This window comes from Mesitornis unicolor, unplaced genomic scaffold, assembly GCF_000695765.1.
Source record: "Mesitornis unicolor isolate BGI_N332 unplaced genomic scaffold, ASM69576v1 scaffold33386, whole genome shotgun sequence".
Taxonomy (NCBI): domain Eukaryota; kingdom Metazoa; phylum Chordata; class Aves; order Mesitornithiformes; family Mesitornithidae; genus Mesitornis; species Mesitornis unicolor.
The window spans coordinates 67,439-85,028 of record NW_010192293.1 but is presented as its reverse complement, the minus strand read 5'-3'; the positions used below and the strand labels follow the sequence as shown (position 1 = coordinate 85,028).

General features: G+C 52.4%; 1 protein-coding gene across 5 annotated transcripts in view; it reads left to right on the top strand.

Annotated features, from left to right (window-relative positions):
• EPHB1 (EPH receptor B1) overlaps positions 1 to 15,972 on the top strand; it is a 38,109-nt gene extending 22,137 nt beyond the window's left edge. The window contains exons 4-16 of one of the 5 annotated variants that reach the window (XM_010187034.1): positions 620 to 955; positions 3,300 to 3,424; positions 4,638 to 4,804; positions 6,137 to 6,140; positions 6,649 to 6,746; positions 6,964 to 7,028; positions 9,800 to 9,922; positions 10,981 to 11,228; positions 11,507 to 11,722; positions 13,867 to 14,016; positions 14,628 to 14,821; positions 15,304 to 15,459; positions 15,591 to 15,972. In XM_010187034.1, coding sequence (XP_010185336.1) covers positions 620 to 955; positions 3,300 to 3,424; positions 4,638 to 4,804; positions 6,137 to 6,140; positions 6,649 to 6,746; positions 6,964 to 7,028; positions 9,800 to 9,922; positions 10,981 to 11,228; positions 11,507 to 11,722; positions 13,867 to 14,016; positions 14,628 to 14,821; positions 15,304 to 15,459; positions 15,591 to 15,699 — 1,991 coding nt within the window. In that variant the 3' untranslated portion in view covers positions 15,700 to 15,972. Of the gene's footprint in view, positions 1 to 619; positions 956 to 3,299; positions 3,482 to 4,637; positions 4,805 to 6,136; positions 6,141 to 6,637; positions 6,747 to 6,963; positions 7,033 to 9,710; positions 9,923 to 10,980; positions 11,229 to 11,506; positions 11,723 to 13,866; positions 14,017 to 14,627; positions 14,822 to 15,303; positions 15,460 to 15,590 lie in introns of all 5 variants that reach the window. The other 4 variants (XM_010187037.1, XM_010187036.1, XM_010187035.1 and 1 more) reach the window with 4 other exon arrangements.
• Positions 15,973 to 17,590: the final 1,618 nt, after the last annotated feature.

Here is a 17,590-nt window from a genome sequence, read left to right as displayed (position 1 = left end):
CTCTGGCAGATTTGATCAATGCAATTTTGATTTCTCATCCAACAGCCAAGCTGCTTGCAAACCAGTGAGCGGTGCTGGATGCGGAGGAGATATCGGTTAAATGCCCGGGCTCCCAACTTGCGATATCGAACTGTTAATAACCACTTTCCATTCTTTATTCTCCTTTTGTCCACTGCATCTCTGTTTCTCTGTGGTGCTGGCTAAGTGGTGTTTCTCTTGCTGTGATAATTTGTTTAAGGTGCTTCTCCATGTGAGTGCCAGAGCTATCTCAGCATCTCCTGATCATTAAAATAGATCCACCTTGGCAGATGGATCTGTGTGTGCTCTGCATGGGGGGCTTTTTTGGAGACTGTGTGGGTTTGTGGCATGGGAGTCCTCATCCAACTGTGAAACCTCTCTCCGTGGATGGTGGTGTGGGTGGTCAGCATTGCCAGTGAGGAAAGCCTGGTCTTGAATCAAGGAAAGCCATAGAGACCAAAATTCCTCCTGAGCCAGGAGGTGATGGGTAGATGGAGCTGTGTCCTCTGTGCTGGAGGCTCCTGGGGCTCCCGCTGAGCCTTGGTAGGGCTGAGCATAGCAGTTTGGGCAAGAACCCATCTCAAGCTCTCTTTTCCTGCAGGCGTCCCATCTGGCCCCCGCAATGTCATCTCCATCGTCAATGAGACATCCATCATCCTGGAGTGGCACCCACCGCGAGAGACTGGGGGTCGGGACGATGTCACCTACAACATCGTCTGCAAGAAGTGCCGGTCAGACCGACGCGCCTGTTCCCGCTGTGACGACAACGTGGACTTTGTCCCCAGGCAGCTGGGGCTGACAGAGACCCGGGTCTTCATCAGCAGCCTGTGGGCACACACTCCCTACACCTTTGAGATCCAGGCTGTCAATGGGGTTTCCAACAAGAGCCCCTTCCAACCGCAGCACGTCTCTGTCAACATCACCACCAACCAAGCTGGTGAGTCCTGGGACGATGCGGTGCTGGGGGTTTTTAGCTGCAGCCCACCAGTTACAAGCTCTGTATGGAAGGAAGCTCCATATCTGAAAGAAAAAGCTGCTGGGTTGTGAGTGGTGTGTGATGGCTGTGCTATACCTGCCCAGGAGTGACCTGGTCCCGGGCTGCAATGAGGAGCAGAGGGGGTGGAAACCTATCTACTTTAAGCAGAGAAAGGGGATGGTATTTTCTGCTTTGTGCCAAGTGTGTAATGCAGGCAGCCTTTGCCAACCCGCTCCCTTGGGAGAGCACGACAAAGCAACCTGGTGTAAATACTTTAGTCTCCTGGCTCCTGGGAATACAAATCCATGCTTGTGCCTGACTGGCATCACCGTCTCCTGAACCGTGTGCAATCAAACCTGCCTCGTTTCCTAGCCTTTTTTTTTTTCCAGGGTGGGATTGGGTTGGATTTTTGGAGTGTTTCCTTGCTCATCTCCCACCCTGGGGCTGCTCGGGATCTGGGAACTGCCAGGGCACCCATGGCTGGCTGTCTGTACCCCAGCACTCTCTGTCTGTCTTACAAAGGCTGAATATTAATGTGGAAATGCTCCCAGTGCTGCAGGACGGGCTGCGGGAACCTGATGGCAAGGCATCAAGTATGTTGAGGGCAGGATTGATGCTGTCCTTCTAAAATCCCTGTGGCTTTGCAACGGGTTTTTGCAGCAGGATTTTCCACCCGCTTTCCTCAGGCTGGTTAGCGCATCCCAGCCCCATCTGCCTGCTCGCTGCTATGCACTCTAACAGGGTGGGGAACGCAATGATTAACAAAACAGCAATCAAGCTAAGTGTTTAATTTTGGCCCATGAGCATCTTCTTGGAGTGGATGGGGAGAAATCTAAAAAAATTTAGAAAGGGATTAAGTGTGCTGCGTAAACAATGGTGGTGCCAAACTATCAACATCTCCCAGCGCGGCTGCGTTAAGTGGGGCTCCCGCTGCCCCCACATTACCTCCACAGGGCCATCCTGTGCCCCAAATTGGTCATGCCAAGCTCGTCTCTGCCCTGAACCCACACAGGCATATTCCCTGCCTCGTGCTGCCTGCATTCTGGGCATGGTGAGGAGGAGGACAGAGAGGGCCAAAAAGGGAACTGACCCTGCAAGCAGGTCATGCCAGCACTGTTTTTGGTGTGGAGAGACTTGAATACCTTTCTTAGAGGTTTGTGGTAGGATTAAGTGCAAGATCAGGGCTGTATTGGCTGGCTCTGGCCCTTTCAAGTTTAACTTTGGAAAAGCAGCTCCTGGCTAATTTAATGGCTTGGTGTCCTTGATCGTGGAAGTACAGTGTTGCTGCTGCTGGGGATGCTCGGCTCCAGGAGAGGTTGGCTCCAGGGTTACTCAGCTCCCCAGCAGGCGCAGAACAGCCCCAGGATGGCTCCAGTGCATGCAGGGAGCATGGCAGGGAGCAGCAGCAGAGAGGACATTATCCCTGGCAGCTATTTCAGGTGTCCAGTGCTGAGCATCTTTCTTTCTCCGGGGATGCTGTGACAAGGTGCCTGGGACCCCTGTGGTTTGCTGCCCGGGAGGTCTCAGGGGCTGCAGGGGTGGAGGCGCTGCCTTTTGAGCACCCTTGTGCCATGGGCCAGGGCGAGCAAGCTGAATGAGGATAGGCAACTGTTCTGCAAGTGTTTGGAATTCAGAAATAAAACTCCTGGGAGCATATTTGGGTGCTGAGGATGAGCATCCCCAGAGAGCCCCTAAGAGCGGACTCAGCAGCTCGTTTAGGACAGGGCTGAGCCAAAGCTGTGCTACAGGCTCCAGTGACCTGGGGTCCCCTTGCTGGCCTGGTGTGTCCCTGCCCTGGTTTCCCATCATTATCTTCAGGGTGGGCAGATTTTTGCTGCTGCATCCACTTACTGACAGCACGTGGGGTCGCAACCATGGGACAGACTCCCGCAGTGCCGAGTGCTGGCTCCCCCAGAGAAGCTGCTACAGCAGAAGATGGCAAGCAGAGCTGGAGACTGTCAGCCTTGGTTTGTCCCTGCTGGGGACAGCTTTGCTGTCTGCCCTGCTGTGGGAGACATTCTTGGAGCAAGCAATCCCAAGGAGAAGGAATACCGAGGATTTCTAAGCTCCTAATTAAAAAAGTAATTGGTTTAAATACCAGAATTCCCTTGCCAGCTCAGAGTTCTGGCTCCACATAAGCTGCTGAGATGCTGCTTTTCCCACTGCTAATGTGTGAGCTTGCCCCATGGGGTGAACAACTGCAGGCATGGGAGATGTAGGATGCTCTGTGCTGGGGGATTTTACCCCTCCCCAGGGCCATCAGTCCTTTCCATTAATTTTCCCTCCCTCCCTGCTTCCTCGGCAGCACCTTCCACTGTCCCCATCATGCACCAGGTGAGCGCCACAATGAGGAGCATCACGCTGTCCTGGCCTCAGCCCGAGCAGCCCAATGGCATCATCCTGGACTATGAGATCCGCTACTATGAGAAGGTGAGCCGCATCTGCACACCTGATGTTGGCAGCACCGTGGGCTCCAGGCCGGCAGCGGTAAGCTTGGGTGGAAATCTCATAGTGGAGAGTGGGCTAGGGGCTGCTCAGGTCCTGAGCTTGCTGGGAGAGGGGGGAACATCGATGAGCTTTGAGTCAGGCTGGGAAGGGTCTGGGTGGTGGGACAGGCAGATGGACAGGTACCAGGTCACCCACGCTGGCTCTGCAGGGTGGGAGCGATGTGCAACCAGAGGAAGGGAAGCGACATCGCGGCTGGAGATACTGATTCCTCCCCAGTGGGCAGTATTTTCTCCAGCACTTCAGTGCTCATTGTTGCCTTGGCTCTGGTGTCTGCTAGGGTGAACAGGGACCTGGAGCATGGGGACGGCATCAGGAGGAAAGGAGGGGGATGGTGAGGACCAGCAAAGGTTATCAGGGTTGTCCCTGTCCCGGGTCACTGCCTCCTGCCAGGTCCTTTCACTGGCAGCTGTCCCTCCCCGCAGGGGACGTGCTCTCAACCCTTGCGGTGAACCGTGCCGAGCCCAAGCTGTTCCATCCCTCCCGTGTCTTGCCAGCTTTAATGAATTCCTCTAAATGTGAATAATTAGATGATCTCACCAGCGGCTCCTTTACAGCAAATCACCGGGGAATGTTGCAAAAAATGAGATTTGAGATGCATGACGTTTCCACCACGGTTTAGCACAGGGACTGCTGCCAGCAAAGCAGGGACTGTAGGGGCTGGAGCTCTCAGTAGAGGCAAGTTGCCCTTGAACTTGCTTGACCCATGTCTCGTAGGGCACGTTATGGCATTTCCATAACTGCATGACATTTCTGAAATGTGCAGGGACATCAGTGTTTCGAAGAGGAGGAATTTACTGCTCATGAGTGTTTTTGCTCTGGATGCTCTTATTGTTTCCGCCTGCTGCTCCATGCTTTTGGCTATGGTGGGACTGGGGACCTCCCCGGAGGCCACGCACAGCTCATGGGTCCTGTTCCTGCGGGATCCTTCATGTAAGGGCTTGAGGGACCACCAAGAGGGTCCAAGCCACCTTGCCTGGGCTCCGGCGCTTGTCCTTCCTGGAGCAAAACCATGGCCACCACTTTATCCCCCTGCAGATAAACCTTATCCCTGCCATCAGCAGGGACAGGTGGGCTGCAGGGCACATTGTCCCTTGTGCCTGTCCCTGCTGACCATCTCTCCTGGCCTTGCCCGCAGGACCACAATGAATACAATTCCTCCATGGCCCGCAGCCAGACCAACACGGCCAGGATTGAGGGGCTGCGACCCGGCATGGTGTACGTGGTGCAGGTCCGAGCCCGCACCGTGGCTGGCTATGGCAAGTACAGCGGAAAGATGTGCTTCCAGACGCTGACGGATGGTGAGTTCGGGAGGGGGGACAAGGAGGCGAAGGGGGTGGTTGTCTTACCAGTGACAGCTTCATGCTCTAATTGGATTAAACGAACTTGTCTCCTCTCTCCCAGCAGGCAGCATGGCAAAAGCCAGGTGATTTACAGTGGTGTCTTATTAATCGCCAGCTGGAGGAGTAATCTGCTTTAAATCTCTTAGCTCTGTTTTCTCCATTGCTGTTTAGCTGCAGTTTTGTCTTTCTGGCATCCAAGCGTGGTGGCAGAGCCCTGCTGCCATCAGCTGTGAATCTGTCACGGTGGAGTGCGAGCAGCAGAAGATTGTGGACCTCTGGAGATGGGACTCTGGGATGCTCTGCTGGGATGTTCAGAGCTGCTTCTGAGCCATCAGAGCAAAGTTGGAAGGGTCAGACCCATCTCCAAATGCTGATACTCCACCCTGAGGTGCTGTGTCAAAGGGAAAGGGCAGCTCACGACCTCATGCCTTCTTCTGGCCTCCTTGTCAGAGTTGTGTGTTCTTGTGTCCTCAGCTCTTTCCTGCACCCACAAACTCTGGATCCATTTAGAGACTAACTCATGAGAGCGTTTTTAATTAATCCTACCTTTGGGACAAATCCATGAAGCAAGACTCCTTCTGTTGTCCTCCTACCCCTCCAGACACTGGGGAAGCTGAAGTCCCTGCAGAGAGCCCCTTCCTTGCATTTGCCAGCACTGTTCTTGCTCTGGTTAGGTGACACCCATGGGTGTCAGCCCTGCTGGCTGCATTTCCTAAAATTTTCTTTCTTTCCTAAAACTGGGTCACCTTGTGCTTGTGCTTGACTTGAGTGCCAGCTGGAATGGGAAGAGGAAAACCACACGGGGTGACCAAAGGGAAGGAAATGGTAATAAACCACTCCAATGCCTTGAATATTCAGGATTAGAGAAGCGAGAAGAAACATTCTGCCTCAAATAAGCAATTAATTGAAATTTAATAAGAATGGATAGTGGAGATTATTAAATAATAATTGATTGTTAGATGAGAATTTCACAAGATTTAAATGGTGTGCAAGAGATAAATCTAGTTGCTAGTAATTAACTGCAGAGTAGAAAAATACAGATAAAAGTATGCTAAATGTTTTCTTTTGGAGTGAGTTTTATTTTAACCTTTGCTCATGGCTGCTGGCACAGCCTGGCAGACCTTGCTAGGGGTGGTTGAAGAAGGAGGTGTTTCTGGAGCCCCCACGAGTGTGGGGTCTGCTGGGTACCATCCACTGTCATGGCTGTGGGTACCCACACTGCTAATGGGCAGGAGGAGGGAAAAATGAGGGAGATGCATGGAGGTGGCAAGTGGCTTTCTCAGGGTTGCTCCAGGCATGTCCAGTCCTCCCTGTGCCACCTCGGCTTTCACCTGCTGCTGGAGGACACAGGGTTATTAATGGGGTCTTTTCTCTTCTTCTTTTCCTGCAACTTGTACGAACTTTGTGTCTGTGAGACCTCATGTTAAATTAGATTGAAACAACCAACAGGTTTAAATTTATTGAAAGAAGAGAAACCCCAGAGGCATGGACAAAGGCACCTTGTGAATCTCATCTCTTTGGGAAGCTGGGCACATGCATATTGGTTTGACTTGATTCCTAGGACCTTCTTTTCCATATTTTTAACCCAAAACGTGTGTGAGGCAAGTGTGACAATCCTTCCTCGTGCAACACAGCGTTGGCTCACCATGTGCCTCAACCAGTGCTCCTGCCTGGATCCCCCTTGTCCCACCACTCTCCCATGGGAGCAGCACCCACAGAGTCAGAGGGGGTGTTACAGGACCCCTTCCCAGGAATCTGCTCTTACTCCATGGGTGTGCTCCCTCTTCTCTTGCAGATGACTACAAGTCAGAGCTGAGAGAGCAGCTGCCTTTGATTGCGGGGTCCGCAGCAGCCGGGGTGGTCTTCATCGTCTCACTGGTGGCCATTTCCATTGTCTGCAGCAGGTGGGTCCCTGTGCTGTGTTGTGTCCCTGGAAGGTGGAGGTGGTGAGATGGAGCTGGGAGAGATTTGGGGTAGGAGGGGAGGGATAGGGTATCCTTGTAGGTGTAGAGAGCACCGAGCTTCCACTGCTTGCTGAGTGTCACTGGCAGGGGAGCGGTTTGGGGCCGTTGCCAGCCGCTGGTTCCTCAAACCTGGCTGTTTTCTCCCCTCTTCTCCCAGGAAACGCGCCTACAGCAAGGAGGCAGTGTACAGCGACAAATTACAGCACTACAGCACTGGACGAGGTGAGTGGAGAAAACCAGACAGGGAAGATGCTCCTAAACCTGCATCCAACGTGCAGCAGCATGCTCGGTCTCATTTGACCTTCTTGGCTTCTTATCAAACCCTCCCAAGGTGATGGCAGGGCTGTGAGGGGCCATAAACCTCCCAGCAAATGATAAGCTGTTTTCCAAACATCACCGGGTGATGCTTAAATATGATGGACCTGTGCTTTTCCTCCCTCTTTTATTTGCATTTCTGCACCATGGGTGATGGGGAACATTTATTTCATACCTGATGGCTAAACCCATGTCGGGCTGCAGATGGATGTATTTTTCCCATTTTCCCGCCCTCTTTTTAAATATTCCCTATCCTGTGTGCATCCCTACCTCAGCCCAAGCACCCCAAATCCCAGGGTGTTCAAACCAGGCAGAAAAGCAACGAAGCAGGCGTCTGCATTAAGTTTTTAAAGGTAGGCAATGTGAGAATTGGTGCCTGAATGCTGAGGGTGCTGGGGCTCCTGGACGCGCTAGCAAAACCCTTTCAAGGTTAGCAAGCCTCCAGGCGCTGGATTATTGCAGATGCTGGAGCGAAACAGGTGGGAAATTTGTGGTGAGCGACTAATGGAGTAACGAGTGCATCCACCAGAACAAATCACCCGTGTGCTCAGCGGCATGGCAATTACAGCCTCCCCAGCGCTGCTCTGCCGTCCCTCCTGGGAGACCCCCAGGGATTGCCTGCTGCTGGCAAGGACTTCCCTTGGTGGGTTTTGGGGTGAGATGGGACTCTCAGTTTGTAATTTCTCATGTTTTATTTCTGCCGCTACTTCGCCGCAAGCTTTGAGATAGGGGAGGTAGGGCAAGTGCACTGTTGAAGCGGTGCTGATTTGGCAGGCGAGGGTGTTTCTTTGTCCCGACAATATTTATTCCCAAGGAAGAATGATGTCGGGAGGGACCTCACGCTCAAGTCAGGGTTGCAGGGCAGAGCACTCCAACTTTCTAAGAGTGATAAATAATTTACCATTGTCTGGGGTAGTAATAAATGGCCTAATCCAATTCTTAGGAGTATCGGGGTGATTCCAAGAGCATAAAGCTCTGTTTCTGAGAAGCTCCCACATGGGTTGCCTTCGATGTTGCACTCCAATACCCAGCATTTCACCTGGCTTTTGCTGGTGTGGTGATGACGAGCCGATGGCTGAGGTTTGCAGAGGTGTATAATTGGTTTAGATGCCCTAATCCCACTCATTTGGATGGGATGGGGATTAGAAGGGCGGTGAACCTGGTGTTGACTGAGGCCACGGGCAAACCCCAGGGCACGTCAGAGGGTGTTGAAAAACCAGCCTGTGTTGACAGTGGGCAGGAAACATTGACATTATTGTCTCCTTTATTTCTTCAATATTTTGATCAGCAAGTCAGTCTCGGTTACGATCCTGTAAATCCTTTTGTAATCCTGGCTGGAGCATCAGCTGCTCTTGTAAAAAAATTTATGGGGCAGTTAAAGTGTATGAGACAGAGCCGTAAAGGGATTTATGAACTGGGAGATGCACAGATGGCTTCATTGCAGCCTTCCCCACCTGCCTCCAAGGCACAGAGTTTTTGCCCCAGACGTCCCTTTTGGGGATGAGAATGCTCCTGCCTGGTTCCTCATGGGTCCCAGGGCCCCTGCAAACGGCTCTCTCTCGGTGACTGTTTTGCACCAGCGATACCCTGCAGCGAGGCTTTTGTGCCTCCTCCCAAATTATTTGCCAGCAAACTTGCAAAGCAGCTGGAAACCGATTTAGATTCCCAGCACAGAGGTGATGCTGTGGTCCATGCAGTCCTCTGTGTGTCAGCTCTAGAAAGGCCTAGAAAGGGAGATGCTGTAAGTGGACTCCTGTCCTTTTCAAATTGGGGAAAAAAAACCAAAACAGGCCCTCAAATTCCCCAAAGCAGATTTGCTGTGGTCCATGCAGTCCTCTGTGTGTCAGCTCTAGAAAGGCCAGCATGGTGCAATCACAGCCCTTGGCGAGGTCCTTAATAGTGTAATCAAACACTGCTAATCACCGTAACACCAAGGTACCTCGGGGAGGAGGAGCAGGCAGTGGTGTCCCTCCTGGTCTCCTCCAGAGATGACCTTGAGTGGGCTGCTACACCATCCCTGGTCCAATTTTTCTGTGAGAAGTGGCATGGGAGGCTGAACCACCACAGAGGGACCACAGCAAATCTGCTTTGGGGAATTTGAGGGCCTGTTTTGGTTTTTTTTCCCCAATTTGAAAAGGACAGGAGTCCACTTACAGCATCTCCCTGTAGCATGAGCAGATCCCGCTGCTACACATTGTCCCTGTGCAAGGGACCGCACGCTTGTCACGGAGGCTGGCCAAGCTGTATTTTATGGCTCCATCCAGGTTGTTGATTATAATTGCTGCACTCTGTCAATTTAGTAGCCGCCACAAAGCTATCAGAGGCCTTTTGAGGTAAATAAATATTTCTTCACTAATGCATGGAGCCTCATAAAGCCCTGACTGTAAAACTGCCTAATTGTAGGTCAGGTCTGTAACTGCTCCCCATTGCCTGGAGGGAGGAAGAGGATAGATAATGGTAGAGGAGTAGAGGGCAGAGAGGGAGAGGAGGGGATCCAGGGGAGGGTTGGCTGGTGTGGGGAGACCAGAGAGGATGATAAGGGCCTATGGAAGTGGTGCAGGCGTCTGTTTTAATGTATGGAGATGTGAGGACAGCAGGGTCTCCAGTTCTTGGCCATGGCACAACTGCTCTTGGTTTTCTCTCCCTTTTGCTGTTGCTCCCATGTTTCCTGCAACAAGGGTCTCCAGGGATGAAGATCTACATCGACCCCTTCACTTATGAGGACCCTAATGAGGCAGTCCGAGAGTTCGCCAAGGAGATTGATGTGTCCTTTGTGAAGATTGAAGAAGTCATTGGAGCAGGTGGGTCTCCCCGTCCCCTGCCACCCATCCCTCCCTGCCCTCAGACACTCCTGTGTGGCCACACACGTACCTGGGGCAATTTTCTAGGGGTGCACACATGGTCCTTCACTGTGAAACCCTCAAGAAAGCCTTGAGACATAAGGCTTTCCGGCATTTGTGATGGATTAGAGTGGCTGTGAGGTTGGTTTCTGCTCTCAAAGTTCCTCTGAGGTGGGAAAGGCTCCGTGAACATATTTGCTGTGTAACTGTGGGGCCTCTTGGGATTTCCTAATCAGCTTTTCCATGAGATAACAAGAAAAAGCCAGATCTTGCTCTAGTCTATGCCATATTCCCATACATATGTATAGATACAGACACATGCACATATCTGTATGTCATCTGTGCTGCTTTTATTGCCATTTTTAAATAACTGTGTCATACTCTTAGAAGAGAAAGTGAGAAACCAGGGAGGGGAAGCTGCAAAGAAGCAATGAGCTGGTTTGGTTGGGATCAAGTTGAGCAAAGTATCAGCCACTCTTTACTGCTCATCAAGGCAAAGTGGCTGTAAACCTGGCTTAACTGTAATCCCTCCACAGGCAAATTTTGCCTCGGTGAAGATAAAGCTCTCCTGCTGACAGTGAGAGGATGCTTTCTCTGTATTTTAAATCAGAGAAAACAGCCCAATTATTTTCCATTCTGAGATAAGTGATGTGCAAAAAGGCAACTGAGATTATCAGTGCTGACACCTTATATCTGAGGTAGTCCTTAAATACTCTTCATTTGCTCTGCAAATCCTTCTTGCAGAGGTTTGCAAGAGGAGCCTCAACCTCTGCTTCTGTCAGTACCAGGCTCTGTCAGCCTGGAGAAGGTTGCAAGCCCAAACATGTCCTCAGCAGGAGACGTTGCCCCTTTTAAAGAGGACAGCCAGCTAGATTTATAGGTGAGAGCATTGCTGAAGTGTTCACTGGCTGGCATTTCTCAGCTGGTTGGTTTGGAGACCAAACAGCTCAAGGTACCATTACTCTTTGCAATGTTTTCTGTGAAGGAAGAGCTGGTAGTAGATGCTCTTGTACTTGCAGGGGAGTTTGGAGAAGTGTATAAGGGACGCCTGAAGTTGCCCGGCAAGCGGGAGATCTATGTGGCCATCAAAACACTCAAAGCTGGCTACTCTGAGAAGCAGCGCCGGGATTTCCTGAGCGAGGCCAGCATCATGGGGCAGTTTGACCACCCCAACATCATTCGACTGGAAGGGGTGGTGACCAAAAGCCGACCGGTCATGATCATCACAGAGTTCATGGAGAACGGGGCCCTGGACTCATTCCTGCGGGTAAGGCGAGGTGGGACCATTGGGGCTCTTCAGTCTTGGGATTCAGGAACAAGGTGGTGGCATCCCAGTCTGTTGCCTTAGCTCAGGAGGTAGTTGCAGTGTGCTGTACAGCCCCACAGGCTTGGTGCTGGCTCTCTACTCTCCTTAAATCAGACAGGGCAAGGCATCTGGGCACTCCTTATGAAGGTGCAGCATCCTCCCAAAGTTGGAGGTGAGCGTCTCTGGTCCCATGGTGGGGTCCATACACTCACCACCATGCCTGCTCTTTCTTATCACAGCAAAACGATGGGCAGTTCACAGTGATCCAGCTGGTGGGGATGCTCCGAGGAATTGCCGCCGGGATGAAGTACCTTGCAGAGATGAATTACGTGCACCGAGATCTGGCTGCCAGGAACATCCTGGTCAACAGCAACCTGGTGTGCAAAGTGTCAGACTTTGGCCTCTCGCGCTACTTGCAGGATGATACATCTGACCCCACCTACACCAGCTCCTTGGTACGTAACTCTTGCAAGATTTTGTCTTGCACAACGTCCCCCATCCCTGCCCTGCACCCACTGACAGACGGACCTGGGAGAAGAACGCTGGATGTACACCTTGGAGCTTCTGCCATGGATGGGAGTATCTCAGGAGAGTTCCCACCACTTGGGCTCATGGCCTAGAGACCCTGGCTGTTTTTCCTACCTATCATCCTCTTTTCCCTCCTTTCTCTTCCTCCTTTTTGAGTTTTATGCCTCCCTCCTTCCCCAAGCACCTTTCTGCCTTCGGCACTTTCCAGATAAGCCTCTTCCCTCTCTTTCATGGAGTGAAGGTGCACAGAGGAGACCTTGGAGAGGCCGGGAAGGGGAAGCAGGGAGATCACAGCATCTCCTGATGACTCAGTGATGAAGTTTTAACTCCCCTTCCCCCAGCGCTCCAGGTCTGCTCTTTCTCTGCTGAAAACTTGTTCCAGGCATTAATTAAAGAGAGGAGCCTAACAGGAGCTCCAGTGTTCCCCAGCCACCCTCCTCTCCTCAACTCCTTGGAGGTAATGGCAGCCCCGCTCTCTCCTTCCCCCTGCTGCCCTGGGGGCACCCCCAGCTCCCCACCACAGCAATCCTCCTGCCTGTGGGCTCGCGAGGCCCTTACTGGTGTTGAGGATGAAGAGAGGAGAAGGGGATGTGCAACCTGTTGACCTTCTCTAATCAACTAATTAAAAGAGTGTGCGTTGGGTGCAAGCCCGAGGCTGCACCTCCTGCAGAAGCAGTGTCTCTGACTGCTGAACTGTGCCTGGGTGCTGGACCTGGCTCCAGCCTCCAAAATGTGAAACCAACAGGGATGCCTTTGAGGTTGGCTTCGTGTTTTAGCCTGACTGCAGCCCCTTGCTCTTCCTCCCCTGCTTTTGGGATGTTTCCCCCTCCCTGGACCTGCCCCGCTCGCTGCCCACACCTATCCTGCAGGCAGTGGCCTTTAAGCAGACATCCATGATTTATTTTTTTATTCAAAGACCCCGACACTAGCTGCTGAGATGAGGCATGAAGTAGACTCTCCCCACCTTTAGAGATAAAAGAGATTATCTCATCTGTGTTTTTATTTAATTTAGGCCATAATAGATCTCCCTGGCAGCTGGGAAGTGATGCTGTGCCTGCAATTGCATCACTCTGCCACCCACAGCAGGTTTTTCGCTCTGGGGAAAAGGCAGGAAAAACAACCTAGTAGTTAATTTCTCCATTTGTAGTTATTCAAATAAAATTTTTTTGCCATTCATCCCTCAAGAGCAGCTGACGCTTCATTGGAGTGGCTACGAAAAACAATTGCACTAAACGATTTACAATGCAATTCTGCCTGGAGTAAATACTGTGTGTGTCTGTGGTTTTCCTTCATCCCTTGGTGCTTTTTTTTTGGTGTTATTTTAGCAGAGGTTGGCCAAGGAGCAAGTCCCTCTGTACGTGCTGCCCCCCTGCAGCATCCCTGCCCCCTCGAGCATGGCCCCCAGCCCCTCCTGTCCTGCCAGGAGCTGGGACCTGCCCTGTTTTGATGGGGATGGCTTGAGATGCTGAGCCTGATTTTGAGCTTTTAGGAGAAATGAGGGATGCTCTGCCAAAGGCACTTTCCTATTCCACGCCTCCTTTAGGGCTTAAAGGTGTTTTGCTTTTCACCTCAGACCCTAAAAGTGGGCCTGGAAGGACCTTCCAGCAGCTGTGGGAGCTGAGATGGTGCCAAAGAGAATGCTCTTAGGTTAGACTTTGTTTCCATTGAAGGCCAAGGGCTGGGGATACCTTCAGCTCCTTACCTGAGATGAGCACTAACGCAGTCCTGTGTATCCCTTGCCACCCTTGGAAGGGACCTCCGGAGAGGCCACTGATGTGCTGTGTCCTGCAGGGCAGCTGGAGTGAGGAGGTATCACTCAGGGGTGACACCTGAGTGTAATAAACCCTTGGATAAACCCTTTTGTTTTGTTTAGCTAAGCCCTTTTGTGCAGGTACAAGATGAATTCATGGAGGTGTTTTTGGCTCCTGCCATCAGAGCCTGCCAGCTCCTCAGCGGGGTCCCTGGGGACCAGTGGCTGGGGGTGTGTGGCATGTCTCCAACCCTGGCTCGCGGGTGTCCGGACTCCTCTGCCAAGACTGCCATTTCTCAGCTGCTTTTCCTTTTTCCATAGGGAGGGAAGATCCCTGTCAGGTGGACGGCACCAGAGGCCATCGCGTACCGTAAGTTCACCTCGGCCAGTGACGTCTGGAGCTACGGCATCGTCATGTGGGAGGTGATGTCGTTTGGGGAGAGGCCCTACTGGGACATGTCCAACCAAGATGTAAGCACTGGGGAGGAGTCTGGGGTCATCTGTGCAGCTGCTGAGGGTGTGGGGGGCTCATTTCCAATAGAAAGCCCTGCCTGAAAGGCTATCCACTCCTTCCTCGGCAGCGCTTGGTTTTGGAGATGAAACAGACTGAGAGTATGCGAGGAGGGAAAAGGGGAAGAAAAGCCAGTGGGCTGGTAATTGGACTTCAGGAAGCTGCAGGGCCTTTGAAAATGTTCAGAGGGTTTTATGAGCGGGGAAAGAGCTTTGGTAGTTGGACTGCGATACTCCGATGCGATCTGCCGAGATAATGAGTGGCAGCTCTCTGCCGGGAGGAACTACGGCACACAGAGCATCAGAGTGAAGATTAACCTCTGAGAGCCCTGGCTCCATCGGAGCCAGGAGCGTCTCCTCCTGCTCCCTTTGCTGGTGATCAAATGGGCTGGCAGCTGCCTTCCCGGCCAGCCACGCCACTGTCTCCAATGCATCTGCCTGCACAGGCAACTCGGCCTGGGGAGAGGAGCAGCGGGGGTGGCTCACCCCTCACTGTGGCTGCCTTTTTATCCTTTTTTTAACCTCCAAGTCCCTCGTCCTCACGAGCTGCTTTGTTCCCTGCTGCCCTGCAGGTCATCAATGCCATCGAGCAGGATTACCGGCTTCCGCCGCCCATGGACTGTCCTGCCGCCCTGCACCAGCTGATGCTGGACTGCTGGCAGAAGGACCGCAACACTCGCCCGCGCTTCACCGAGATAGTCAACACCCTCGACAAAATGATCCGCAACCCGGCAAGCCTCAAAACTGTGGCTACCATCACCGCTGTGTGAGTCACCCAGCATGCAGGGGGATGCTCTCATGTTGGCATCCCAAGCCACGGTGGAAGGCTTCCCGAGCAGCTCATGCTGCTGGCAGGAAGGACAGGGATTCATAAACCATTTGCCAGGCACGGGGAGTTTCTGTCTTTGCTCTGCTGACAGTCAGGCAAAGAACATGTAGTTTTCAGTTGAGCAACAGCAATAATTCTTTGCTCTTGATTCTTTATGGCGTGTGACCGTGTGGGCACGGTGTCTGCTCTGCTGGTGCCTCCGTCCCTGCGGCTCCTGCAGCTGGTTTACAACGTCCTGGGTTGTGCAGCTCTGCTTGGCAGGGCAGGATTCCTATGGGACAGGCCTTCCTTGTCTCAGGCATTTGCTGGGGGGAGCATGAGTATGGATTGGGGAAAGCGTGGGTGCGCTGGCTGGGCTCATAAGTGGCAGCCCCTGGGTGCAGGCCGGGCTTGTCCCCAGCAGTGTGTCCTGTTTGCAGGCCTTCTCAGCCCCTCCTCGACCGCTCCATCCCCGACTTCACTGCCTTTACCTCAGTAGATGACTGGCTGAGTGCTGTGAAGATGAGCCAGTACCGGGACAGCTTCCTGACCGCTGGCTTCACCTCCCTGCAACTCGTCGCCCAGATGACATCTGAGTGAGTTGGGTGCTGTGCCAGGGCTGGATGACAGGGCGGATTGTGGTTGCAGGAACGCTTGCTTAGAGGCAGCAGATAGGTACACCAACCCCACAACCATTTTGATGTTCTTCTGTCTGTCTGTCTTCCAGAGACCTCCTGAGAATAGGGGTGACTTTGGCTGGGCACCAGAAGAAGATCCTGAACAGCGTCCAGTCTATGCGAGTACAGATGAGTCAGTCTCCGACCTCGATGGCATGACATCCCCTCATTCAACAGGGAGGGGACGGGGAGGGCACGCAGCAGAGGGGGAGAGGTGGGAGGGGAGGAACTGACGGGTGCCGCGGGGCAGAGGTTGGAGAGGTGCCGCCGCTGCCCAGGGACTGCGACTGTGGATGAAGGATGTTCCTGGGACTCATCTCTAGCTGGTGACTTCCGTTCCTCACCAACAGAAGCACACTTACTAATGTCGTGGGGAACAGCGTATAAATACATATAAATATGTACAAATCATATATTTAAAAAAATGAAAAAAGGACAAAAAACCGTGAAGACAAACCAATGTGCGTTGGGGAAGCAAACCCAAACCCTAGAGACCAGACTCCAATCCCACCACCAGAGAGCAGTGGTCAAAACTGAGAAGGAGGAAGGGGCTGTTGGGGAATGGAGAGGCACGAGATGGAGAATCCTGTCTGGAGAAACAAAACCACCTTCCTTCTCTTTTCTTCTTCCTCCGTCCCTGCCCTGGCCCTTCCTGCTCACCCTGCTCCCCTCTCTGCTTATGGACTGGGTGGAAGTGTCCTCAGACATCTCCGGAGCTCCCTGCTGTCATACCCGGGTGCTGCTCCGGCAACTACCAAAGGACTTCACTGACCACTGCATGGGGGATCCGACTCAATCCAGTTAATGTCTTCATATTGAAGAAGAGATGTACCTTCAATAGAAAACCTTGGTTGTTTTTTTTTTCTCTCTTTTGCTTGCATTTTTTTTGCAAAAAGGAAAAAAAAGGATTAAAAAAAATAATAATCCATCCTGGAAACAGAAAGAAGTGTTCCTGTGTGTGTGTGCGCTTGTGCGCGTGTGTATGTTGTCAGCCTACCGTGGACTCACTGCTTGTCCCTACCCGAAGATCACCTCCCACCCTGTGGCCAGTGGCCAGCCGGTTCCCAGCGTGGGGGGTCCAGGGTTGTGCCCGCAGCCCCCGGGCGCAGGAGGGAGCAGGGAAGAGCCCAGCAGCAAAGCAAGCGCTCAGCATCCTGCAAGCAGGGAGGAGGATGATCCCAAGGGCCAGCCGGCGCAGCGGGGGCAAGATGGGATCGGAGGAGCCGCTGCGTGGTTGTGACTGGGTTGGTGACTGCTGGAGAAGGAGGAGGGATGCTTTGGGAAACAGACTGCTAAGGCCTCCAGAGCCTCGGCGATGCACAGAAGATGGCTGTGGAGGACATTTTTTCCCCATCTTGAGGACCTAAGGATTTTGATATTGATTTACAGACTTAGTTTTCATGGCTTCAGAGGTAGGTCCATTTGTCTCGTGTGCCTCTGTCCATCCATTCGTCCTTCTCTGTATTTTTCTGCTTGCTTCCTTAAAGCTTCTCCCAGTGAATATTTCCCTGTGTTTAATTTCATTTTTATTTTTTTTTGTTCCACTGCTGGTCTCCTTTGCAGATTGATCTAGTTAAAATTGCTAGACGCGTGTCAGTGTTTACACAGAATATTGTAAGACTGGGCAATCTAACTTCCCTCTGTGGATCACACCGAGAGTTTATAAAATGAATGAACTCTTAATAAGGCTTTTACTTAGATGGTTGTGTGCAGGCTGTAATGATCCATCACTGCGCTCTCCCAGGCACTGTGCTGGCAGCAAGCAGCACCTTTTTTGGCCTCCCCAGCCGTGCCTCCAGGGCTGCCGGTCCGTGCTGCAATTTGGTGGCATGGTGTTTCCTACGTGTATGAGAAACTCTCTGTGCTCCTCATGTGTCCATCCCTGCCGTGGGGATGCCCTGCATCCAGCTGTGCCATGGGGATGCTCTGTGTCCATCAAGGCCATCAGGTTGCCTCATGTCTACCTGTGCTGTGGGTTTGCCCCTTATCCGTCCTTGCCATGGCGATGCCCTACATCCATCCACACCATGAGATTGCTCCATGTCCATCT